Source organism: Mobula birostris, chromosome 29 (genome assembly GCF_030028105.1).
Source record: "Mobula birostris isolate sMobBir1 chromosome 29, sMobBir1.hap1, whole genome shotgun sequence".
NCBI lineage: Eukaryota > Metazoa > Chordata > Chondrichthyes > Myliobatiformes > Myliobatidae > Mobula > Mobula birostris.
The window spans coordinates 17,147,332-17,168,086 of NC_092398.1; the positions used below are offsets into that span (position 1 = coordinate 17,147,332).

Below are 20,755 nucleotides of genomic sequence, written 5' to 3' on the forward strand. Positions count from 1 at the left end.
ACTCAGTTTTTCAGAAACAGATTCTTCCATTCCGCCGTCAGATTTTATGAATGGAAAGGGATCGCCAGGCTACCTCAACATACTCTTTTTTCACGTACTTTACGCCCTATTTATTTAATCACACACATACACACACATATATATATAATTTTATATATTATAATGATAAATATTTTCTCCTGTATTTTTATTATGTATTGCAATTTGCTGCAGCCGTAGCCTATCATATTACACGACATGTGGCGGTAATAATATTCTGAAGAAGGGTCTCGGCCCCAAACGCAAACGTCCGCTGTTTATTAATTTGCTGAGTGTCCAGCTGAGTGCCTCCACCATTTTGTGTATGTAGTGGCAGTGATATTAAATCTGATTCTGAGGCGAGGGGCTCCTCGAGTAATTAATTTCCTTCCCACGCTCGCCCTGCTGATGATTTCGCTCGCCCTGCTGATGATTGGCAGGCGCGGACGCGACCTGATTGGCCGAGGTATAGCGGGCCAATGGGATTGGCCAGCGACTTGTCAATCATCCACCTGGACAGCTACATTCCTTGCAGAAGCTTTGGGGAAGAGAACAAGTGGATTTCTTCATTCTTTGTGGAGAAGCTTTTTTTATATATATATTTAACCCCCTCGATTAATCTCGGAGGCGAAATGTCTGGGCGAGGAAAGACCGGTGGTAAAGCTCGGGCCAAGGCCAAGTCTCGTTCGTCTCGGGCCGGACTCCAGTTCCCGGTGGGCCGTGTCCACAGGCTGCTGAGGAAGGGCAACTACGCCGAGCGGGTAGGCGCCGGGGCTCCGGTCTATCTGGCTGCAGTGCTCGAGTACCTGACGGCTGAGATCCTGGAGTTGGCCGGCAACGCCGCCCGGGACAATAAGAAAACCCGCATCATCCCCAGGCACCTGCAGCTGGCCGTCCGCAACGACGAGGAGCTCAACAAGCTGCTGGGAGGGGTGACCATCGCTCAGGGCGGGGTGCTGCCGAACATCCAGGCCGTGCTGTTGCCCAAGAAAACCGGCGGAGCCAGCAAGTGAAGTGACCTGATCTGAACCGCCTCCCCCACCTCTCTCCCACTAACCTCCCCACCCCACCACCCTACCCTCCAAAGAATAGGAGACAGAAAACACACAAAACAAAAAAAAGGCTCTTTTCAGAGCCGCCCACAGAATCTGTTTGCAAGGGTTGGGTACAAAGGACTGTGCTGATATAAAGAGCGAACATTGCAAAAACAAAACCAGTTGTTCTCGCAGCGGGCGGTGAGTTTTTTTTTCGCGATCTACTAATATTTTCCCTGGAGGCTCGGTCGCCGGGGTACATCCCGAAACAAGAAGACATCAATAGACATTTCTGGACATTTCAGTGGTTTGTTGGCGAAGGGGGGAGGGGTGGAGGAGAAAACACCGAGGAAAATGGCGCCGAGGTAATCCGATTGAATGGCGAAACCGGCCTGGACAAAGCCACACTGTTGTTCCCTTGTAGATTTCACTCTGGTCTTGAAATAAATTTGAATCTGATGTGGGCTTTTAATCGCCGTTCTGTCGCTTCTTTTTTTTGGTCCCGCCGTACGGCTTTTTTTCCCCTAGTTGAAGATGAATTTAACATTAACATTGAATAGCTTGTGAGGGCTTTTAAACAGAATTCCATTGTGGGCATTTGTCCTCTCTCGTTTCCCCCTGCCCGGGAACCCTCCGACGCCACCGCTCCATTTCCTTGCAGTATGGATCTGAGGACGGCTATTGGGCCTAGGCAGGGGACTGTTCGGCCCGTCGACCAGCTCTTCGCAAAACGAAATCGGGATCAGAATTCGATGTGACAGAATCAGGTTTATTGTCACTGTCGTTTATCGTGAAATCTGGGTTCGGGCCAACACTATTAGTGCAAAAGCATTAAAATTATTGTAAATTAGAAACTAAAGATGTAAAAGACAGATATTGAGATAGTGAATCAGAATTAGCCTTGGTATTGGCATATGTCGTGAAATTTGATCTTTTATGGCATGAATACATTGCAAAACGTAATAATTATAAATTAAGTAGGTAGAGAGAGAGAAAAAGTGACATAATGTTCATGAGTTTATTGTCCATTCAAAAAAATCGGATGGTGGAAGGGAAAAAGCTATTCTGAAATAATTGAATGCGGGCGTTTATGCTCCTGTAGTTTCTCCCTGGTGGTGTTATCAAAAAAGGGGGCATGTCCCGCATGGCGAGGGCTTTCGGTGATGCCTGCTGCCTTTTTGAGTTACTGTCTTGTGAAGATGTACTTGATAGTGGGAAGGGGGCTTTGGAATCAGTTTTAATATCACTGGCATATTTTGTGAATATTTTTTGGTTTTACTGCATCAGTACATTGCAACTCGTAAATTTAAAAAAAAACTGAATTACAATAATATTTTGTATGACTGTGCAAAAGTCCTAGGCACGTGTATATCACTAGGATGCCTAAGACTTGCATCGTACTGTAATTTTTCACCGTGGAGTGAGGAACACGTTTCTAAATCTGGGAGCAAAGGATGTTGGGAGTGGCAGTGGTGGAGTGCCACAGTAACTGTGGGGCAGGTGGCAGAGAAGGTGTGCCAGGGGTGGGGGAGTGGCATGGGTGCAGACACACACAGCCCTGAGACACCAGGCAAGGGCATTTGATTCCAAAGAATTGGATTATTGATCATTACAGAATATCTCTGGTGCTTCTGGCTTCCTCCCCTCTACCTTCTCATTTTCCCAACCATGATTCCCCTCTCCCTGCCCTCTTCCCACTGTCAGACCACAATACAGAACCATATTGGGATCAGGTTTATCATCACTCACATACGTCATGAAATTTGTTTCTTTATTTACAGCAGTAGTGCAATACAATACAGAAAATTACTAAAGTACCTTGCAAAAGACTTTTTACTCTTATTCACCGTATACACACATTCATGTACAAAGAATAATGAGGTAGTGTACATGGGTTCATTGTTCACTCAGTGGTAGAGGGGAAAAGGCTGTTTCTGAATCATTGAGTGTGTGTCTTCAGGCTCCTGTAACTACTCCTTGATGGTAGCAATAAGAGTAGTGCATGTCCTGGGTGATGGGGTCCTTAATGATGGATACTTTTTTGAGGCATCGCTCTTTGAAGATCTCCAGGATATTCCAAAGGCAAGTGCCCATGATGGGGCTGACTGATTTACATCTTTCTGCAGTTCATTTCAATCCTGTGCATTTCCCCTACCCCTCCAACCAGATGGCAATGCAGCTAGTTAGAATGCTCTTCACCTCTTCTGAAATTTGTGAGTTGGTACACTACAGTATAGTACCAGCCCTTCGGCTTTTGAGGTTTTGCTGACTTTTTATGCTATTCTAAGATCAATCTTACCCTTCTCTCCTATAGGACCTCCATTTTTCAATCATCCATGTGTCTATTTAAGAGCCTCTTAAGAAGTCCCTAATATATCTGCCTCTACCACTACCCCTGTCAGCACATTGCATGCATCCACCACTCTAGTGTGTGGGGGGGGGGGAGATAACCTACCCCTTCCCCCCCCCACCATGCTTATCACCAATCACCATAAAATTATGCCCTTTCGTATAACCCTGGGATAAAGTCTCTTGCTATCCACTTGATTTATGCTTTTCTTCTACACCTCTGTCAAGTCAACTTTTATCCTCCTTCATTACAAAGAGAAAAGCCCTAGCTCGCTCAAACTATAAGATGTGCCAACCTTTTAACCTATTCTTAGAATCAATCTCACCCTTTCCTCCTACATGGCCTCAATTTTTCTATTAACCATGTGCCTGCATAAGAGTTTCTCAAATGTCCTTAATGTATCTTCCTCTACTCCCACCTCTGCCAGGATGTTCCACACACCCACAAAGCTCTATATAATTTTTTTTTAAATTACCCGTTCCACATCAGTGCACACTGCAATAATCTTTTATTCAAAGTCAAATTTATTGTCAGAGTACATACGTGTCACCATATAAATACTAAAATTCAATTCCCAGGCATACTTCGCAAACCTAGAGAACAGTAAGTGTGAACATCAGGAACAATAAACTGTAAATTGTCCATTTGCAGGTATAAATAAATAGCAATAAATAACGAGCATGAAATAACAAAATAACAGTCCTTAAATGATAATAGCTATCTCCTTTTGTTCAAGAGCCTGATGGTTGAGGGGAGATAACTGTTCTTGAACATGGAGGTGTGAGTCCTGTGGCAACTGTACCTTCCACCTGATGGCAGCAGAGAGAAAAGAGCATAGCCTGGATGCTGAGGATGTTAGGTGATTGATGCTGCTTTTCTAGGCCAATGTTTCATGTAGATATGCTCAATGGTTGGGAGGATTTTCCTCATGATGTATGGACTGTATCAACTTCATTTTTACACTTAAAGGTATTGGTGTTCCTATGCCAGAATCAGAATCAGGTTTATTATCACTGGCATATGTCATGAAACGTTTTATCTTAGCAGCAGCAGTACAATGCAATACATGATAATATACAAAGAAAAAAATATGAAATAGATTGAAGTAGTGCAAACACAATTTTTTTTTTAAAGTGTTCATGGGTCCAATGTCCATTTAGGAATCATATGGCAGAGGGGAAGAAGCTGTCCCTGAATGGTTGAGCGTGTGCCTTCAGGCTCTGTACTTCCTTCCTGATGGCAACACTGAGAAAAGGGCATGCCCTGGGTGATATGGCTCCTTAATAATAGACGTCACCATTCTGAGACACTGCTCCTTAAAGATGTCTTTGATACTACCAGGCTGTAATGCAGCCAGTTAGCACACTTTTTACCATACATCGATGGAAGTTTGTCAAAGTTTTCAATGACTCGCTGAACCTCTGCAGACTCCTGAGGAAGTAGAGGCACTGTCATATGAACAGTATGCAAGACAAGGTTTTCACTGTACCTTGGTATATGTAATAATAATAAATCAATTCCAAAACTACCTTGACAAGGTAATAGAGTCATAGAAAAGTATAACGCAGAAGAAAGACCCCTCAGCCTGTCTAGTCCATGCTGAACTATTTAATCATCGACATACCTCAGGACCATAGCCCTCCATACCCCTACCATCCAGGTACGTTTCCAAACTTCTCTCAAACACTGAAATTGAACTTGCAAATCATTCCACACTCTCATGGCCCTCTTATTGAAGAAGTTTCCCCTCATGTTCCCTAACATTCCAGCTTCATAAAACCCTGGGTTGGACCGCACAGAATATTGTTTAGAGTTCTGGTCGCCTCATTATAGGAATGATGTGGGAGATTTAGACAGGGTGCTGAGGAGATTTACCAGGATGTTGCCTAGATTAGGGAGCATATCTTATGAAGGTAGGTTGAGTGAGCTAGAGCTTTTCTCTTTGGAGTAAAGGAGGATGAGTGGTGACTTGCTAGAGGTGTACAAGATGATAAGAGGATTAGGATGAGTGGAGAATCAGAGTCTTTTTCCCATGGCTATGCAGAGGTGCATAAAGGTAGTAATTGGAGGTAAGAATAAGAAGGAAGTCAGAAGTATATTCTTTTACACAGTGGGTAGTGGGTGTGTGAAATGCCCTCCGGGGTGGTGGTAGAGACAGCCATGTTGGGGTTATTTAAATGACTCTTAGGCACATGGATGATAGAAACATTAAAAGCTACGTGAGAAAGAATGGTTAGATTGCCCCTAGGGTTGGTTAAAAGGTTGGCACAATATTGTGGACTGAAGGGCTTGTACTGTACTGTTATGTTCTCTGTTCCATGACAAAGTCAAAGTGTAGTTTTTTGTCATGCACGTATGCACATTTGCAATGCCAAACTTCCAGCAGCATCACAGGTTTTTTTTGCCTCATATTCAGGATAGGCACATTTACAATAATATATATATAAATTCAATATGAATTGAACATAATTTTTACAAGAAAGAATACAATTAGAATCAAAACAAAGTCAATTTTTCATGCTGTGATCAAATTTGTAATAAGTGTTGATAAACTCTAGGGATTGCCATTGTGACATTGGGTTCAAGAATCAAGCAGTTGTAGGGAATTAGCTGTTCCTGAACCTGGTGATATGGGTCTTCAGGTTTTTGTCCCTATAACCTGATGGGAGCTGTGAGAAGATGACACAGTCCTGATGGTGGGGATTTTTGAAGGTTCACATTGACTTATTGAGGCACTGCCTCTTGTAGATATTACCAAAGGTGTGGAGCAGAGATGCCTTTGAAGGTTCAATCATCCCTGCAGGGTCAAAATAATTCACACACAGATTGTCTATAACAGGAGTTCCCAACTTTTTTTTATCTCATGGACTAACAGCATAAAGTAAGGGGTCCGTGGAGGGAGCCCCTGGTCTAAAACCTTCCGTGGACAGGAATCCAGGCACGCAATTTTAATGTCTCTTGAGTCTATAGCTATCCCAATTATTAACTCAGAATCAGGTTTAATTTAAGACCATAAGATGTAGGAGAAGAACTGGGCCCTTTGGCCCATCATGTCTGCTCCAGCTTTCCATCATGACTGATTTATTTTCCTTTTCAACCCTATTCTCCTGCCCTCTCCCTCTAACCTTTGATGCCCTAATTAAACATTTTTATCCTATCACTGATATCCTGGTCATAGTCATCATCATCATCATGATGCACCATGTTGTATGATGTGGACGATCATGGCCTTTCCATGACCATGAGAGTTCTTGATAAATTTTTCTACAGAAGTGCCTTCTTCTAGACAGTGTCTTTACAGGACGGGTGACCCCAGCCATTATCAATACTTCAGTGATTGTCAGCCTGGTGTCTGTGGTCACGAAACCAGGACTTGTGATATGCACCAGCTGCTTATAGGACCATCCACCATCTGCACCCATGGCTCCATGTAATGCTGGTCAGGGATATGCCATTAAATTTGTTGTTTTCTGGCTGCAGGACAATGCAAGACCTAAAAGATACCCAAATCACAGCAAGTAACCAAGCAAACAAACACTCATAAATAAATGAATATTGCAAAAGAGGAACAGCGAGGCATGGCTTCATGGACCATTCAAGAATCTGATGGTGGAGGGGAAGAAGCTACTCCTAAAATTTTGAGTGTGTGTCTTCAGGCTCCTGTAACTCCTGTATTGAGAATTGGACATGTACCTGATAGTGACAGCCCTTGATGGATGCTGCCTACTTGTGGCAATCTCTTTTGAAGAAGTCCCCAGTGGCAAAGAGGTCCATGCCTGTGATAGAGCAGCCTGAGACTCCAACTCACTGCAACCTCTATCGTTCCTGCAATTGTAGCCTGGTGCCAGGCCACAATGCAAGCTGTCCACCAGACATCTGTAAAAATTTCCTGGAATTTTTTTGCTGGTTGCTTGTGTTGTCCTGCTGAGGATTGTTGACATGCCATGTTGGTGCTGAAATGATGGGAGACTCTTGGGGGGGGGCTGCTGCCAGCACGTTAGAGTTGTATCACTGCCTACAAAATGCTCTCCCACCGAGAGATCTGACAGCTGACCAGGTTCATTTCCCAATATCAGATGAAGTACAGCCTTTCCCCTAGTTGGCTTATGTACATGTTGTGTCTGAAAACCCTTCTGAACACACCTAAAACTCCAACCCATCCAAACCCCTTGCCTGAAAGAGATTCCAGTCAATATTAGGAAAGCTAAAATCACCCATTGCACCAATTCTATTATTCCTGCACCATTCCAGAATCTGCCTCCCTATCTGGTCTTCAATGTCGCTGTTACTATTGGTGGAGTCTATAAAAACACCCATTGGTGTTATTGTCCCCTTCAATTTTCTGACTTCCACCCACAATGACTCAGCAGATAATCCCTCAATAGCAATGCCACCCCTTTCATGTCTTTTCCCTCCTTCCCTCCCTCTCCTCTTTGAAACATAAAAAGCCTGGCACGCTCAGCAGCCATTCTTGTCCCTGAGACATCCAACTCTATGTAATGGCCACAACGTCAGAGTTCCACATATTGATCCACAGTCTAAGTTCATTGGCCTTGTTTCTGATACTACTTCTATTAAAATAGACACATCTCAAACCATCTGCCTGAGTGCATCTTTGCTTTATCATCTGCCTATAAAACTTCCTCACAAACTCCATATTATTCATCTCTACTTGTGCACCAACTGCCCCATCCTCTGCCTCTTCGCTTCGGTTCCCAGCCCCCTTCAAATCTAGTTTAAACCCTCCCAATAGCATTAGCAAACTTCCCTCCTAGGATATTGATTCTCGTCAGGTTCAGATGCAACCCATCCCACTTGTACAGCTCACTCCTTTCTCAGAAAATGTTCCAATGATCCAAGAACTTGAAACCCCACCCCCGGCATCCCCGACATCAACTCCTCAGTCACTCATTCGTCTGCGCTACCTTCCTGTTTTGACCTTCCCTTGCTCGTTGCTTAGGGAGTAATCCGGAGATTACCACTTTGGAGGTCATGCTCTTCAGCTTCCTTCTTAACTCCCTAAACCTCTGCACCTCTCCTGCCTACGTAATTGACACCAATATGTACCACGACCTCTCAATGCTCACTGCATGCCCCCCACCCCCGCCTTCAAGAATACTCTGCAAACACTCAGAGAACTCCCGGACCTAACACCCGGAGGTAACACATTATCCTGGCGTCTCTTTTGCACCAGCAGAACCTCCTATCTGTCCCCGTAACTACTGAGTCCCCTCTGACTATTGTTCCGCCTGGCTTCACCCTACCTTTCTGAGGCTCATAGCCAGCGACAGTGCTATTGGTCTGGCTGCTGCTACCTTGCCCAGATAGGTCATCCCCCTCAACGGTATCCTGCGGTATTCATGTTGCTGAGGGGAGTGGCCACAGGGCACCCTGCACTGACTTCTTTCTCCCTTTACTTTTTCCGGTTTCCACCCATCTACTCCCTGAATTCTGCACTCTGGGTGTAATCAACTGCTGAAAAACCTTATATATCTATTGCTCTGCCTCCCGAATGATCCTCAGTTCATCCAACTCCAGCTCCAGCTCCTTAATGAGATCCTTCAGGAGCTGGACTTGGCTGCACTTCCCGCAGGTGTAGTCATCAGGGAGACCATCAGGTTCCATCAATTTCTGCATCCTACAGGAGGAGCATTCCATTGCCATACCTGCCACCTGAGCACTGGCTACTGTTTTTAAGGGGGAAAAAACACGCAAGGAGAAACAACTCACTGCTACAGATTGGGAAGAAATGGCAATGGATAAAGCTGTATGAGATGGCTCTTCAAAAGACAAAGGAAATAATGATATCAGACGCACTACTCATACGTTATTATCCACATCCACCAATGAAGCTTGTCTGTGACGCCAGGTGCAGTCGTAATATGTTATGAGTGATGGAAATGAACATAGTCTTTGCATCTAATTCCCTTACTGAAAGAAAAATTACACACAGATTGACAGAGAGGCCTTGAGTCTAATTTGGGATATAAAGCATTTCAGCTAGTATTTGTATGGAAGAGAGTTTCCCTTCATTACTGAGCAACAACCACTGGAGTCCATTTTCCTTTCGCAGAAGGGTGTTCAGGAATGCAGAGATGGGCACTGTTCTTGGAGAACAACTAAATAAGGAAATGTTGACTGATTGTCCTGTTTACCCTTGGGAAAGGAAATACCTTAAAGTTTTACCAAAGGGGACTGATTGACATATTTTCCCTGATGTAAGTCAAAACTCTTCCTGTTATGGCAGAGAATATTCTAAAGGAAACGAGAAAAAGATCGCACAGTATCTCAGGTTTACATGACAACTAAAAAAAATCTGGAATATGCAACATAAATTCCAGTTCCCCCATTTTTAACCAGCACCGGAATGAACTTGCACTTGATGGGGGGGGGGGGGGGCGGGGTTGCCTTATGTGGAGAGTGAGAGTCGTTTTAGCCTCCAAGCTGAGGGGAAAAGGTTTGGAGGAGATACATGTGGTCATCTATACATGGTGAAAATGAAAGCATTGGCTCAAAGCTATGTCTGATGGCTTAAGACAGATCGGTAGGTAGAGAAACTTGCAATGCACTGCTCAGGAAGCCAGCACGTCTAGAAGATGCCAAGAGCAGAGCCTCTCCATCCCTGGGAATGGCCTCCATTGGCCTAGCAGAGGATTCATTTGGATTTTGCCGAACCATTCACGGTCACAAATTTCTTAGTAGTAGTGGATGCAGCTACAAAGTGGCCAGAAGTGTTCCCAATAGCCTCCACTACAGTCTTGCACACTGCTGATATGTGGAGAAACCTTTTCTCTAGGACTGGTGTCCCAGAACACTTAGTCGGTGACAATAGACCACAGTTTGTTGTGGAAATGCTTCAGCCATACCTGAAAATTAATGGAATAAGACATAATATATCTGTGCTGTACCACTCAGCTACAAATGGCTTGCAGAAAGTTCTGTCAGAGTCTAAAGAACACAATGCAAACAATGTCAGTAGAACACTCTACACTGACACTGAATTAGATGCTCACCAATAACCTCCTTGTGTATCGCAATGCGGCACATTCCACAACCTACATCTAACCAGCCATAGTCGTCCTTTGCACTCACACTTGCTTCTTAAACCTAATCTCAGAAGAAATGTGCAAGATAAACAGCGGAGACAAACTGAGGTTTCCTCAAACAACGAGGTTTATGTTTCACTCCTGGGCAAGCAGTCCTGACGAGGGGCTACAAAGGTGATCAAAAGTGGGTACTTAGAAACATTAATGACAGAACTAGACCATGGTCCTACATAGTGGAGTTTGCGCCCGATGTCATTTGGAGATGACATATCAATCAGTTGAGGAAAGCAGAATCAATTGGTAGAGAAGAAAGATGTCCTGAGCTGTCAGAATCACTTCCTGCAGTCCTTGAGTCAACTCCTACCATCACAACCTAGAAGGGTCCAGAACCTGAGATTGTTTCACAGCTACATGTCTCGTCTGCCAAGCAGAGTGACTCCTCCCTCCCTCCCCATTTGTCAGGAAAGACGTTATCTTGTCAGTACCTCTAGATGAACTCAGTATTTTTGTGTGTTTCTCTCTAGCTGTCTGCCAATGGTTTTGTATTGCCATGTGCTCCTATCCCTGCTCCTGCATTACTGAGTACTCTGTTTCTCATTATTACCCGTATCACTGCCACCTGTGTCTCATTGTGCTCCACCTATCATCTGCCTCTCTGTTTATTGCTCAGTGTATCTCAGTCCTGTGTTTTCACCTGTTTGTTGCCAGATTGTGCCAGTGAATTTTCCTGAGCCTTTCCAGCATTTGTATCTGTACTCTGTCTGTCTGAATATCGACGCTACTTGTTTCCCAGTTCTGGTTTTTGGATTTCTCCGCATGTTTTAAACTCTTCCTGAACTTCGACGCCGACTTTGTTTGCACCTCGGGATTTGTTACTCAATTAATATCACTGTGTGCACAATATTGGGTCTGCAATTGGAGAATTGCTCCAGCGTTCTGACTGTACAATCTGGCCAGTATGGATCCAGCAGACCCCAATTGTCTGGAACAACAGGGAGAGATGCTAGCAAGACACTAGAAACAGCTGGACTCAATGCTCAGGGCAGTGGAGTCGCTTTCTGCCAATGTAGCCGATCTTGTGGCCCAGGCTCAGTCACTCCCGCTGTCCCAGAGCGCCCACCAACATTCTGCAACTGCATCTTCCACCCCGCCCTCCGCGTCCTCGCATGCTCCTCCCGTCCAAGAGCCCCGTCTGCCTCATCTACAAAAGTACTCACGAGCCAAGGTAGCCTACATCATCACCCAACTGTCCAGTCAAGCGAGAGATTGGGGAACGGCCGTCTGGGAGGCAGGCTGCGCTTTCTGCAGTAGTTTTTGGTGATTTTCTGAGGAGATGCGGAAGTGTTTGATTGCTCCAAACATGGGAGAGAGGCTGTCCGTGAAATGTTGCACATGCACCAGGGGTGCAGATTTGTACCAGATTACGCCATAGAGTTCTGGACTCCTGCCACCTTCAGCGGCTGGAACTCAGAGGCACAGTACGACATTTTCCTGAACATTCTCCAAAGACCTCAAAGATGAGCTGGTCACCCAGGACCTTCCTGCCACCTTTGAAGCACTGGTAGATTTGGTCATCCATATTAATATTTGCCTTCAGTAGCGCCGCAGAGGGAGGGGTTCCAGAGGGTCCCTGGGGGAACTGGGTGAGTTCCAAGCTCCTCATCAGTCTACATTTCCCTGCCGTTTGCCTCCTACAATTCCTGTTCCAGAGCCCAAGGCTATGCATGTTGACTGTACCCGCCTGACACCAACTGAAAGACAAAGGAGAATCAGCACCCGCTCTTGTCTGTACTGTGACCAACCAGGCCATTTCATCTCCACCTGCCCAGTAAAAGCCAAGCGCTCGGGGTGAGGAGTACTGGTGAGCGTGACCCCTGTCCTGCCCTCCTCGACACCACTCACTTTCATACTCCCTTCTCTGGAGTGGGCGTTCGACGCCGAGCAGTCTTGGCCTTGATCGATTCTGGTACGGAGGGATATGTTATCGATTCCGCCTTGGCTGCCCAGTGGGGATTACCCACGTCTGCTCCCCAGTCACCATTGGTGGCCAATGTCTTGAACGGTCAGAGACTGCTTAATATCACCTATGTCACGGCCCCGGTGAGTCTCAGTTTATCTGGCAACCATCATGAACAGTTAACTCTTTATGTTATTGACTCTAGCCAAGCTCCCATTGTCCTGGGCCATCCCTGGTTAGTCAGACACAAGCCCCACATTGACTGGCTCAGTCGCAGAATTGTAGGCTGGAGCCCATTCTGCCATTCCCACTGCCTCTGCCATGCTCAGATCCCTTTGTCTCCAAGTCCAGATCCCACTGAGGAGTTTCTGGACCTTTTAGTGCCAACCCTCCTGGATACATGGACCTCAGAGCTGTGTTCAGAAGGCCCCGGGTCACTTCCCTGTCACCTTATCGTCCATATGATTGCGCCATTGACCTCTTGCCTAGCACATCTCCCCCAAGGGGCCACCTGTATTCCCAGGAGTAAGTACATTCAAGATGCAGGTGTCATCCGGCCGACTTCCTCCCCTGCTGGTGCCAGTGTTTTCTTTGTTGAACAGAAGGACTGCTACTTGCGTCCGTGCATTGATTATCGGGGACTGAATGACGTCCCTGTTAAGAACTGTTACCCTCTTCCGTTCATGACCTCGGCATTTGAACCTCTACAAGGAGCCTCAGTTTTCACCAAACTTGATCTCCGTAACGCCTACCATCTTGTCTGCATCTGCGAAAGGGACGAGTGGAAGACGGCCTTTAACACCAACTCAGGCCATTACGAGTATCTGGTCATGCCATTCAGTCTCACCAATGCCCCCGCCGCATTCCAAGCCCTGCTAAGTGATGTTCTCAAGTACATGCTGAACCAATTTGTTTTTGTGTATCTCGACGAACATTTTGATTTTCCCTAAGTCCCTTGCTGAATATGCAATCATGTCCGCAGATTTCTCCAGCGCTCTCTGGAGAACCAGATCTTTGTGAGGGCTGAGAAATGTGAGTTTCACCGCAATACAGTCTCCTTCCTGGGGTATGTAATTTCAGGCGGTTCCATTCAGATGGACCAACAGAAGGTCAAGGCGGTGGTCGAATGGTCCCAACCCTCAACTTGTCGGGAGCTGCAACATTTCTTGGGCTTTGCTAACTTCTATCGCTGCTTCATCAGAAATTACAGTACACTGGCTGCACCACTCGCTGCTCTTACCTCATCTGCTGTCAGATTCTCCTGGTCCCCTGCTGCTGAAAAAGCATTCTCTGACCTGAAGGAACGTTGCACGTTGAGCCCACACCTGGAGTATTGTGTGCAGTTTTGGTCCCCTAATCAGAGGAAAGACATCCTTGCCATAGAGGGAGTACAAAGAAGGTTCACCAGATTGATTCCTGAGATGGCAGGACTTTCATATGATGAAAGACTGGATCGACTAGGCTTATACTCTCTGGAATTTAGAAGATTGAGGGGGGATCTTATTGAAATGTTTAAAATTCTAAAGGGATTGGACAGGCTAGATGTAGGAAGATTGTTCCTGATGTTGGGGAAGTCCAGAACGAGGGGTCACAGTTTGAGGATAAAGGGGAAGCCTTTTAGGACAGAGATGAGGAAAAACTTCTTCACACAGAGAGTGGTGAATCTGTGGAATTCTCTGCCACAGGAAACAGTTGAGGCCAGTTCATTGGCTATATATAAGAGGGAGTTAGATATGGCCCTTGTAGCTAAAGGGATCAGGGGTTTGGGGGAAGGCTGGTACAGGGTTCTGAGTTGGATGATCAGCCATGATCATACAGAATGGCGATGCAGGCTCGAAAGGCCGAATGGCCTACTCCTGCACCTATTTTCTGGGTTTCTATGTTCACCTCTGCCCCCATCCGGATTCAACCCGACATCGACCGGCAGTTCATTGTGGAGGTGGATGCATCTGACATTGGTGCAGGAGCTGTTCTCTCTCAGTGCTCGGCCAAGGATGAGAAGGTACACCCCTGTGCCTTCTTCTCTCACTGTCTCACTCCCATGGAGCAGAATTACGATGTCGGAAACCAGGAACTGCTGACTGTGAAGCTAGATCTGGTCGAGTGAAGGCATTGGCTGGAGGGAGCAAAGGTGCCATTCTTAGTCTGGATTGATCACAAGACTCTGGAATATATCCGTACCGTCAAGCGTCTCAACTCCCGTCAAGCTCATTGGTCTCCGTTTTTCTCAAGATTCAATTTTACTCTGTCCTTCCGCCCCGTTCCAAGAATGGAAAACCTGATGCCCCCTCCCGAAGATTTTCTTCCTCTGAGACCCCTGAGGTGCCCGATGTCATCTGCCCTGCTCATTGCCTCGTGGGTGCAGCTCAGTAGGACACTGAAGCCATGATGCGTCGACTGCTGGAAGTTCGTCGCCGGGGCCATGGCCTCCAGTACTTTGTGGTCCCAAGGAGAGGTGCTAGGTCCCCGCCCCGAACATCTTGGACCCCTCTTTCATCACCAGCACCCAGCACTACCTGTCGTGACGCCAGGAGGCGTCTATAGTGTGTGTGTGTGGCGGGGGGGGGGGGGGTAATGTCTGTACCTCCAGTTGAACTCTGTCTTTTTGTGTGTTTACCTTGAGCTGTCAGTCTGTGGTTTGTATTGCCATGTGCTCCTGTCCCCGCTCCTGCTCTACTCTGGTCCCTGTATTCCTGAGTACTCCGTCTCTCATCTGTTTCTCATTATTACCCGTACTGCTGCCACCTGTGTCTCGTCGTGCTCCACTAATCATCTGCCTCTCTGTTTATTGCTCAGTGTATTTCAGTCCTGTGTTTTCACCTGTTTGTTGCCAAATTGTGCCAGTGAATTTTCCTGAGCCTTTCCAGCATTCGTATCTGTATTCTGTCCGTCTGAATATCGGCTCTGCCTGTTTCCTGATTCTGGTTTTTGGATTTCTGTGGATGTTTTGATCTCTATCTGAACTTTGACGCCGACTTTGTTTGCACCTCGGGATTTGTTACTCAGTTAATATCACTGTGTGCACAGTACTGGGTCTGCGATTGGATCCCTGCTGCAGCGTCCTGACATGTCTATAAGATTAAAAAATATTCCACAACAATTAAATCGTTACGCCTGCCTGGGACGTTTTAAAATTTACTGTGCTGTGGATGTCTATATAGTAGTTGTATTATATAGTATACTCTGTGTGTGTGTGTGTGTGTGTGTGTGTGTGTGTACACATTATGAAGCATTTTATATTGAGTTCGCGTTTAATGCTATGCAGGGAAGAGCATTGTATATTTAATACTTCAGTAATATCGGAGTGATATTGTATTGAACCCCGTTTTTACTGGGTGTCTCTAGAAGTTAACTGACATGTGGCTGTTGTGTTTTAATATTTATTGTTATGTTTATTATTTAGTGTTGCGTTTGTTATGTTATGATGGCACTGCTCCTGGGAAACGCTGTCTTATTCTGCCCTGCAGAGCTGATGTATGGTTAGAATGACAATAAAGTTTTTTGAATCTTTGAATCTTTGAAATTCAGCTTGTCAGCTCTTCTCTAACAGCCACTGGACTTGGGAGTTGAAACTCTGTTCCTCTAGGGTGTATACGACTTTTGTCCCGCCAAATCCATGAGAGTGGGATGTTTCTTCCACCCAGACCCCAGTCTGTGTGAATGCAGTGTGATTTACTGCCCCTAGTCGGAAAAAAATAAAAGATCGTACACTGTATAAAACTATAAAGAAGCTATATTTAAGAATGTTAACAAGCAAACAGTTATTAAAGAAAAGAAAGGAAAAAATAACAAATATGGCCTATTATCATTAAACAGTCACATGTACACGTTGGAACTCAAATCTTCCAGAAGCCGGTGTTTACGATGTACTCACTACATCAACTCCTATTCACCGCTCCCCGATTAAAAAGTTCCGCTCTTGGCTCCATTGAATTGCATGTTCCCGCTGGATAGAATCCTACGGCCAGTTCCCTCGATCTCCTTCTCTCACGACCTCCCGCTGAAGAAGACCTCGACCAACCTTAGCGTCCCTCACGAAACCTCTCCCCAGCGTTCTCTGGAACCTTCTTTCAATTTCCACCGCCCTGATTGAATTACACAGCTTCCTAAGCATCCCTTATCTTTAACGGTAACCCAAACAGGCTGAAAGCAGAACAGACTGCTCTCACATAAATGCTAAAATGAAATGCTACTGTATAGCAGTAAAAATGTGTAACCATGATGTTACACCCACCCCCCCACCGAAAATAGTCATGTCCTCATGACTTTGAAACTTATCAATGCATCATTAATAACACAGCTTTTCAAAGGATCTTCGTGATGTTTCGACTTTCAATACGTTTGTAAATGGTAGTGACATATCTCACTAGAGGGATAGGCTCAACACGCTGTTCTCCCGGCCAGCCTGTCTGGGGCTTTTTTGACTCTTTGAGACCTCCTTATCCCATCATCTACTTCATCAGTCTTACACACACCTTGGGATCTTTTCTGTCTACTTGGAGCGCCTTCCCCCGTCGAATATCCGTTCCTTCCAACAGCTCAAGTCCTCTGTCACTTGACTGATCTCAGCTTCATCACCTTTTTTTTGGGTCCAGTCCATCCACAAGCCTGCCTGTCCACTGCTAGTCCCCTCATCCCCCGTACATGCACATCAGCGTGGGGAGGTTCGGGAATCTCTCCGTTAATTATCGGGGAGTTTGCATGGGGGTAACATGTAACATCTCCCCCCGCCATTTCCTCATTCTCTGAGCCCGGAGAACATTCAGTGGTCCCTTCCAGGTCTCTCCACTGCTTGTCTTCCTGTTCTTCCACAAAGTCTCTTACCAGGTGTAGGGTTCATGTCAGGCTCTGGGTCAATACCTACCTCCTGCCGTAGAGTTAGAAGGTGGTTCTGATGGCGAAACTTGACAGGTCCATTCCCATCTTCTTTCACCCGGAAAACTGGTATATTTGGCATTTGACTCTCCACTACGTACGGTGTAGACACCCAGCGGTGTGTCAACTTATGCTTCCCAGGTAGCCCCAGATTCCTTATGTCCCCAGGGCATCAGTTAGGAGAACCGAATCTTTTGATCATATCTCCTCTTACTTCCCTGATTCTGCTTGGTAGCAGAGATCGGCTAGTTCATAAGCCTTTTGCAATGCTCTCCTTACGTCAGACACATTCTTAAGGTAGGTCTTCTGTGCAAATCTTTCCCACTAGTCCCAAAGCAAAGGCGAAGAGGCAATCTTGTTTCGAGCCCAAACATCAAATCGCTTCATTCTGTGTACAGCAGAGTAACGTGGAAACCTGTGACAAGTACGGCTATAGCATAAGTACCCTCGATCCATAGGGATATACTCGATCTTGGCTCCACAAAGGCTTCAGGAATAGGGATTTGCACTTTAACGTTTTCCTTGTTACATTGATTAGAACATGTTTCCCCCTGACGCCAGGCCGTTCTCTCACTGGATCTCTCCGAAGTTCCCCGACTTCCCTTTCTGCTTAAGTAACGGTTGGTTCCCATTCCGAAGAGTTTTCGCGTCCTTCCTACTCCCGCCTGAAATGTCCCTCCTCACCACAGTTGAATCCAACAATACTGATCGCTCCCCTTTTCAAGAGACCCCTGTTCAATAGCAGCTCCCTGCTTAGTGCGTCGTATCAGTGGGTCCGGCTCCCTATCGGTTTCGTCATGCTTGGTGGCAACACACGCCGATCTCAACCGAGATACCTCAGCTCTAAAATCTTTCCCGAACTCCTGTAAAGCTCCCGCCTGTGGGACATCAGGGGTCACTTCAGAAACAGAGGCTACTGCTGAGCACTGTACCCTGCTGACAGAGGCCTCCCGCTCCTCCTCTCTTACTTCTCTGATCAGCTCAGCAACGAGGGAGGGGGACCCGCATTCCGGGGCATTCGGAGGTTTAGAGCGTTCATGTCCTGTGACATCTTTCGCCACTTGGTCCATCCTTAACTGCTTCACCTCAGCCAGTTCGATGGCCCCTTTATGCCTCAAGCAACGCTTTTGTTTCTCTAGCCGAAAAAGGTAGGCAGAAGTTTTCTCCTCTTTCTCCTGAAACATGCTCCGAAACCCCGCCATAAGCTCCACTGGGCTTTCAGTCGTGCCAAAAACCCTTTCTGGCGCTTGTATGTAGCATGTACGGGGTTCGCTGCTTTCAAGAACGAATTTCACCTGAACTGGATGGGAACCAATATCCTAGGAGGGAGGTTCGCTAGTGCAGTTGGGGAGGGTTTAAACTAGATTTTAAGGGAGGGCGGAACCGAGGTGAAGAGGCAGAGGGTGGGACGGTTGGCGCACGAGTGAGGACAGTTTATAAGGAGTTTGTGAGGAAGGATAAGCAGATGATACAGCAAAGCTGCACTTAGCCAGATGGTTTGAGAGGTTTCAATTTTAATGCAAGGTGTATCATAAATAAGGCGGATGAACTTAGAGCGTGGATCAATAGGTGGAACTATGACGTTGTGGCCATTACAGAGACTTGGATGTCTCAGAGGCAAGAATCGCTGCTGAATGTGCCGGGCTATAGATGTTTCAAAAGGGAGAGGGAGGGAGGGAACAGACGTGGGTGGGGCGGATGACATTCCTAATGAAGGATAGTATCACGGCTGCAGAAAATGAGGAAGTCATGGAGGTATTGTCTACTGAGTCACTGTGGGTGGCAGTCAGAAACAGGAAGACGGCAATAACTCAACGGGGTGTTTTCATAGACACCCCCCCCCCCCAATAGAAACAGAGACATTGAGGAGCAGATAGTGAGGCAGATTCTGGAACGGTACAATAATAATAGGGTTGTTGTGATAGGCGAATTTATCTTTCCCAGTATAGACGGGCATCTTCTCAGAGCAAAAGGGTTCAGATGGGGTGGAGTTTGTTAAGTGTGTTCAGGAAGATTTCCTGGAGGAGAGGCTGTACTTGAGCTGGTATTGGGAAATGAGCCTGGTCAGGTGTCATATCTCTGGGTGGGACAGCATTGTAGAGGTGATGATCGCAACCCTATCTCATTTAACATAGCGCTGGAAAGGGACAGGAGCAGAAAAACTTGGGAAAACATTTAATTGCGGTTAGGCGAAATATAATAATATGCAGAAAGTTGGGAATATAAATTGGGACCAGTTATTCTCAGGGGAATGCACGGCAGAAATGTGGCAAATGTTCAGTGAATATTTGCATGGCGTTCTGCATAGGTATGTTCCATTGAGACAGGGAAAGGAAGGTAAGGTAAAAGAGTCGTGGTATACAAAGTATGTAGGAAATCTAGTTAAGAAGAAAAGAAAAGCTTTTGAAAGAAACGAGGTAGTGTTAGAACTCTGAAAATTACAAGGGTGCCAGGATGGCTCTCAAGAATGAAATTAGGAGAGCTCGAAGAGGTTGAGAGAAGGCCTTGGCGAGCAGGATTAAGAAAAATCCCAAGGCATTCTACAAGTACGTGAAGAGCAAGAGGGTGAGCCGTGTGCAAGCAGGTGCAATGGTGGAAACATGTGCATGGAGCCGGAAGAGGTAACAGAGGTACTTAATGAAAACTTTGCTTCAGTATTCACCAGTGAAAAGGAGCTTGGTAATTTTGGGGATGACTTACAGCAGACTGACATTAAGAAAGAGAACGTGCTGGAGCTGTTGAAAGGTATTGAGTTAGACAATTTGCAGGGACCGGACGAGATATACCCCAGGCTCCTGTGGGAAACGAGGGAGAAGATTGCTGAGCCTCTGGCGATGCTTTTTGCATCTATAGGGACGGGAGAAGACCAGAGGTTTGGAAGGTTGCAAATGTTATTCCCTTGTTCAGGAAAGAGAGTAAGCATAGCCCAGGAAATTATAGACCAGGGAGTGTCACTTCAGCGGCAGGTAAGGTGTTGGATAAGATCCTAATAGGCAAGATTTATGAGCATTTGTAGAAACAAAATCTGTAGGGAAAGTCAGCATGGCTTTGTCAAGGGCAGGTCGTGTCTTACAAGCCTAATTGAATTCTTTGAGGAGGTAACAAAGCACATTGATGAAAGTAGAGCAGTGGATGTAGTATGCATGGATTTCAGTAAGGCTTTTGATAAGGTTCCCCATGCAAGGCTTATTCAGAAGATAATGAGACATGGGATGCCTTATGATAATAGGTTGAATGAACTTGGCCTTTTCTCCTTGGAGCGACGGAGGATGAGAGGTGGCTTGATGGAGGTGTATGGGATGATGACAGGCATTGATCGTATGGACAAGCAGCGGCTTTTCCCCAGGACTGAAATGGCTAATACAAGAGGGCATAGTTTTAAAGTGCTTGGAAGTAGGTACAAGGGGTATGTCAGTGATAAGTTTTTTACGCAGAGTGGTGGGTGTGTGAAATGCACTGCCAGCGACAGTGGTAG

The 20,755-nt window shown here is 46.0% G+C and overlaps 1 protein-coding gene across 1 annotated transcript in view; it reads left to right on the plus strand.

Moving 5' to 3' along the window:
- LOC140189991 (histone H2A type 2-B-like) overlaps positions 1-1,524 on the plus strand; it is a 647,138-nt gene extending 645,614 nt beyond the window's left edge. Inside the window, exon 4 of the mRNA XM_072246375.1 lies at positions 646-1,524. Coding sequence (XP_072102476.1) covers positions 646-1,031 — 386 coding nt within the window. The 3' untranslated portion in view covers positions 1,032-1,524. The remainder of the gene's footprint in view (positions 1-645) is intronic.
- Positions 1,525-20,755: the final 19,231 nt, after the last annotated feature.